General features: G+C 48.5%; 1 protein-coding gene across 2 annotated transcripts; it reads right to left on the bottom strand.

The window, feature by feature from the left end:
* Window positions 1–430: 430 nt before the first annotated feature.
* Window positions 431–4057, bottom strand: RBM3 (RNA binding motif protein 3). 2 transcript variants are annotated; one of them, XM_007180298.3, is made up of 7 exons: window positions 3932–4057; window positions 3207–3326; window positions 2860–2966; window positions 2107–2212; window positions 1925–2018; window positions 1360–1445; window positions 431–1024 (listed from the first exon to the last, which is right to left on the bottom strand). In XM_007180298.3, the coding sequence occupies exons 2-6, from the start codon at window positions 3307–3309 to the stop codon at window positions 1385–1387; spliced, it is 471 nt and encodes a 156-aa protein (XP_007180360.1). In that variant the 5' UTR covers window positions 3310–3326; window positions 3932–4057; the 3' UTR covers window positions 431–1024; window positions 1360–1384. The 2 variants fall into 2 exon arrangements, with proteins under 2 accessions (XP_007180360.1, XP_028021801.1); XM_028166000.2 differs by having other exon boundaries at window positions 1360–1442.
* Between the last annotated feature and the right edge of the window lie 1302 nt (window positions 4058–5359).

Below are 5359 nucleotides of genomic sequence, written 5' to 3'. Positions count from 1 at the left end.
CCCCCACCCCCAGTATTTCAGGAGCTGGCACCACTCTTTATGGCAGGATTTAGCCTACATTCTCAGGACAATCTTGTGAGGAGGGCACCTACCTGATGCTCAGAGAAGACAAGGAGATTCAAACCCAAGCAGTCATTCCAAAGGTGACACCGAGATGATCACAAAGGGACCAAGAGACCATCTCAGGAAACCCAATTCCAGCCATGAGGGGATTTCACCTGGACTCCCCACCCTTCCCACAAGCCTTATGTATACCAAAACCAATCCCAAACTCAACCAATCTTCGAACTCAAGGTCTCTACCCTTTTGGCAGTCCCTGCCCACCCCCTAACTAAATCTTTTTCTCAGTCTCCCTCTTGACCTTCTTCTATTTTTAATTTGTAATAAGCCTCTATACCTTAATTTGAGTAAGGAAAAAGCACTATCAATATCGATTTGTTTTCAGGTTTCATCTTTTTAATCAACTCGGTGAAAGACATCCTAAACGCTACATGAAACACAACAGAATATTTTTTTCTTCCAGTATTAAAAAAAAATGACACACAAATATTTTTAAGAAACTTCTATATAATCAAGGCAGAGATCTGGAGTAAAAAACACCTCTAAGTAATCATGTTCTTCATTTCTTATAGTTACAGTCAGAAATTGCTTCCTAATCACGATTAAACATTGTGTACAGGTGTTTAAAATGTTCCTAGATGCACATTATTTAAAAAAATCAGTCTGGCCAAACATTTTTTGCCAGAACCAACATTCCTGAGAGCCCGAACTAAAAAACTGGTAAAAAAGGAAAAAATATCCAGACTCCACAATGTCTCAGAATTTGTCTTTAAATGGGAGAAAAATTTAAAAAAAACACATGGAACTTTCTGAAAGGTCTTTAACAAGCTACCTTGGGAGCTCTACTCAAAAAAAAAATTGATGTAACTAAAACAGATGTTTCAGTGCAGCTCCAAAAATCTTTATAAATACAGCCATTTGGAGGGATGGTCCTGGATCAGAAGAAGTTTTATTCCTTGTGTATCTGAGAACAGTAAGAAGGGGGAGAATTGTGATGTTGGGAATAGGCTAACATGCTCACTTCCCAGGGTTGATGAGGATGCTGAAAGGCTAGACAACAGGGACACCCCTCCACCTCTTTCATGCTCGATAGGAGTAGATGATTACAGACAAAACAGGTTTGACACCCCCCCCCCCACCCCGCGCCAGAGCAGACTAGCCTTTAACAGGCACCTGAGAGGAAGGGAGGCCTAAGAATGGTGTCAGGTGAGCTTGTTGAGGTATGCATAGGCAGGAGAAAAATGAGAGGGACAGGACTGGTACACAGAAGTCTGCTCGGTGGCAACACAGAAGCCTCACCTACATTAGGTGTGCATGCCTCATCTCAGTTGTCATAATTATCCCTGTAATTTCCTCCTGAGTAGCGGTCATAACCACCCTGGCTTCTGGGAAAAAACATACAGAGTAGTATCACAGGAACATCTTATACACACCTTCTGATAATACTAAAAACCACGTACACTTACAAATCCTGTCACATTTTTTATGTACTATAATATAAACTTTAACGTGTAAAATGAGATATATTAAACATGAATACGAAGTAAACATCAAATAATCCCATCATGTATAATTTAAGTATAGCATTTTAAACCATATTAAACATTAGTACACACAATTAATCAAAACAGTACAATAAACATGTGTCACCGTCTACTGTACATTGCAATTATGACCTAATAACTTATTGTTATATTTAACCCAAATTATTGTTTCACACTTATTTTGTAATTTCATTATAATTTGTAAAAGCAAACACTAGTAGCACCACAGTAAGAAACGTATAAATACTCAGGCAGCTGAGCTGAGATCTTGGGGAGAGGGAAGAGCACCACCAGAGTACCCCAACCCCTTGGCTACCCACCTGCCGCCATAGTCTCTGGACCTTCCATATCCATATCCATATCCTCCAGGTCGGCTGTCATACCTGCCACTTCCATAGCCCTGGTCCCCACCACCTGCAGCAGATAAAAAATATTCAAATGGCAATTGTCCAGCAGGCAACTCTCCTCCATATCCCATGATCAAACTTACCACTGCACTTACCTCTAGAGTAGCTGCGACCACGCCCATAGGCCCCAAAGGCACCCCCTCTTGTTCCCCGGGCCGACTTGCCCGCGTGGTCTACACGGATCTGACGACCGTCCAGAGACTAGGTGTGGGGAGACACAAGGAGGATGGATGGGTTGGTGGTCAAACAGAGCAGGGATGAGGTAAGAGCGGGCTGTGCAGGTGGGCAAAAGAGCCCAGAAATTCCTGCTGGGCACCAGCTTCTGGGTGCCACATTCCAGAACAAGCTCCTTTGACCAGAATGGCTTTATCAGGAGCTACAGAATCCCACAAAATGACCTGAATCCACCGTGTTCCCCCTGCTACTACTTACATCTTGACTGAACTCAGGTTGAGTTCTCCTCCCCACTCCTCTAAGCTGCCCGACTATTAGGGCTAGATAGACACCTCTCTTGGTTTGAGGCTTCAGAGTCCATCCCAGAAGACTCACGAGGTCCTCTCCGGGCCAGGCCCACAGGTCTGCAGACTCTACTACCTAAGCCCAGAGCAGGTCAACCATCCACAGGTGGCTTCTCGGCCTCATGCAGGACCAGTCGTCGCCTCCCAGGCAGCCCGGCTCTGTCTGCCGCTGCCCTCCACCCCCTAGAACAGAAGGCAGTCACGCTCCTGTGAGTGGGCACTGCGGAGCTTGGTGGCCGCGCTGCCCCTAGCAGACACAGAGGGAAAAACAGAAAGAATGGTCGAAGTGACAGATGGGAGCAGGGCCCCTATGCAGGTAGGCGGCCTCACCTCTCCATTCATGGCTCTCATGGCATCTGAGGCATGCTCTGGATTGGTGAAGGTGATGAAGCCAAAACCCCGGGATCGCTGAGTCTCCCGGTCCTTGACAACAACCACTGGAAAAGGGAGAGGGGAGAGAGTTAAGAGGACAAGTGGCAAAGCGTGTTGGACCCTCCTCCCACCAATCCTCAATGGAAAGTTATTGAGTTCTCAGTCTTAGACCTAGGGACAAAAGCAGGAGAGCATTAATGTAAAGGCCTGGGGTCCTGACCCTTTCTTCCTGTTTCCTGAAACGCATGGGCCCCAGACTTTCCTCCACACACCGCCCCCCATCACGTGTCTGGCCCATGTCTCACCCTCAGAAATAGGTCCGAAGCTGCTGAAGTGGTCTTCCAGAGCCTGCTCATCAGTGTTGAAGTTGAGCCCTCCCACGAAGAGCTTCCCTTCTTCAGAGGACATGGCGGTAAATTCAAGTCCTGTGGGAAGAATATGGAGAAGAGTAGAAGACGCAGTGTAGACGGGAGAAAGAGATTGGAGAAATGAGAAAAGATAAAAAAAAGAGAAGAGAACACAGAAGAGACAAAAGGAACAAAATAAGGAGTAACTACGGAGAAACACAGAAAGGCCAAACAGGCGGGAACCTACGGGGCGAACTCAGCGAGGAAGCCATTTGGGGGCCGCCTTCGCGCATGCCCACAACATCCCCCGCCACCGCGCCCGTCATTTTGTGCGGCCGCGCATGCCCAGAACACCCTTGCGCTCCCTCCTCACCCGCAAAACAAGATGGCGGCGGTAACGTACGAAAACCCCCACCCCCACCCAGATCTCCGCTGTCGCGCGGTCACCGCCACCAGCCACGCCGCCAGCCCCTCCCGGCTTTCCTCGCACTCGGATGTAGCGCGCCAGCCTCGCACCAACCAAAAAGTGTCACCTCCGAGCACGGGACCCACCCGCCCCGAAGAAGCCCAAGCCTACGTGTCAGAAGCCGGTACTCTCCCCACTCGCGCACCTCGCTCTCGCCCGGCGTGGCACACGTCAGTGGGGCGAGGAGCGGTCGCTCCGCAAAACACACGCTGCTTACCTGGAATTTAAGTAAAAGGCCGAAGAGACAGCTACCGCCAAGAAGCCGAGAGACTGGGAAGGGCGCCGCGCGGGAAGACTCCTGATAAAGCGTACGTAGCGTCACGTCACGGATCGTCCGCCACGCGTGCCGGCGTGCGCGCTCATTGGCTGAGGCCAGTGAGGGGGCGGGGTGGGAGGAAGGGACGGCAATGCAAAGGGATCGATGCGCTCAGCACGCTTCCGGGAATGGAGGCGAGGTTTGTGTAGTTTGTGCCCCCGGACATCAGCGTCTCTCCACAGGCCCCAGCCGTCTTCATCCCTTACACGCACGAGCCTTTTCGCTGTAACACCCATTTCCGTCCCGGACATCACCCTCACCATCCTTGACGTTGTCTCCCCCATTGGTTTTGACGTCTTCCTCTAGGTCCCTGAGGACATAATTACCGTCCTCTGATAACCTCTTTCACCTTCTAGTCCTCTAACCTCATACCTCTCGAGGCCTCGATGTTTTATCTCTCCACTGTCCCTGACGTCATCGCCCTTCACAGTCCTTAACATCAGACCCTTTGTTTCTTAGTCCCTGACCCTGACCCCTACGTTTCCTTCTCTGTGCCCAACATCTAGCCACCTGTTATGGGACCCTTTTCCCTGGCATCGTTCCTTCTCATTTATAACTTCAGCCCTCATCCTTATCTGACAGCCTCCTGAAGCCAGTTTCTCGAATTCCCTACCAGTGGACCGCCTGAGGTGCCTTCTACAGAAGAGGATGCTTCAATCTTCAGAAGGAGTAAATCCCAATCCAACAGAACGATTATTTGCTGTCACTCAGAGTTGCTGAACCCTTGATCCACAGAAAGGACTTTCACAATACATAATGGACTTATCCAAAGCAAAGAGTGTCTGAGCCCACTCCCCACAGTTTGTTCTTGTTCAGCCTTCTGAGTGTCTGAGCTACCTTCACAATGAATGGATTTAACAGACTTTTCGTTTCTGAACTCCCCATCAAGGAAGAATGGGTTAGTTTGCCCTCAGAGACTCTAAATATGTCATCCATAGAATGGACTTGTCCAGCCTGCTAAGGGTCAGCACCCCAAACACGGACTAGATTTAACTTTTGGAGTACAGTATGGTATGCATCCACAAAATGGACTTGTCTGGCTTTTGCCATATCCAGACTTCTATGCCCAGGATGGACGTGAAGAGATTTCACATTGTCCACATACATGCTAGTCTTAGCCCTCTGATAATCTGAGCCCCCATGCAAAAATTAGAGGTACTTATTTACCTCTCAAAGTGTCTGAGCTCTGATCATATTTCACAGTTCGTGACACATCGTCATGGTTGTTCTATGCAAAGCCTCTCATTTTATTTATTCTTTTATTCCTGCGCCCAACTATCATTCTCTTCCTCCCACAGTTAACTATTTTATTGGGTTTAATGTGTATCT

Source organism: Balaenoptera acutorostrata, chromosome X (assembly GCF_949987535.1).
Source record: "Balaenoptera acutorostrata chromosome X, mBalAcu1.1, whole genome shotgun sequence".
Taxonomy (NCBI): Eukaryota; Metazoa; Chordata; class Mammalia; order Artiodactyla; family Balaenopteridae; genus Balaenoptera; species Balaenoptera acutorostrata.
Note: the sequence above shows the minus strand (reverse complement) of the source record. Positions and strands in the feature narration are given on the sequence as shown.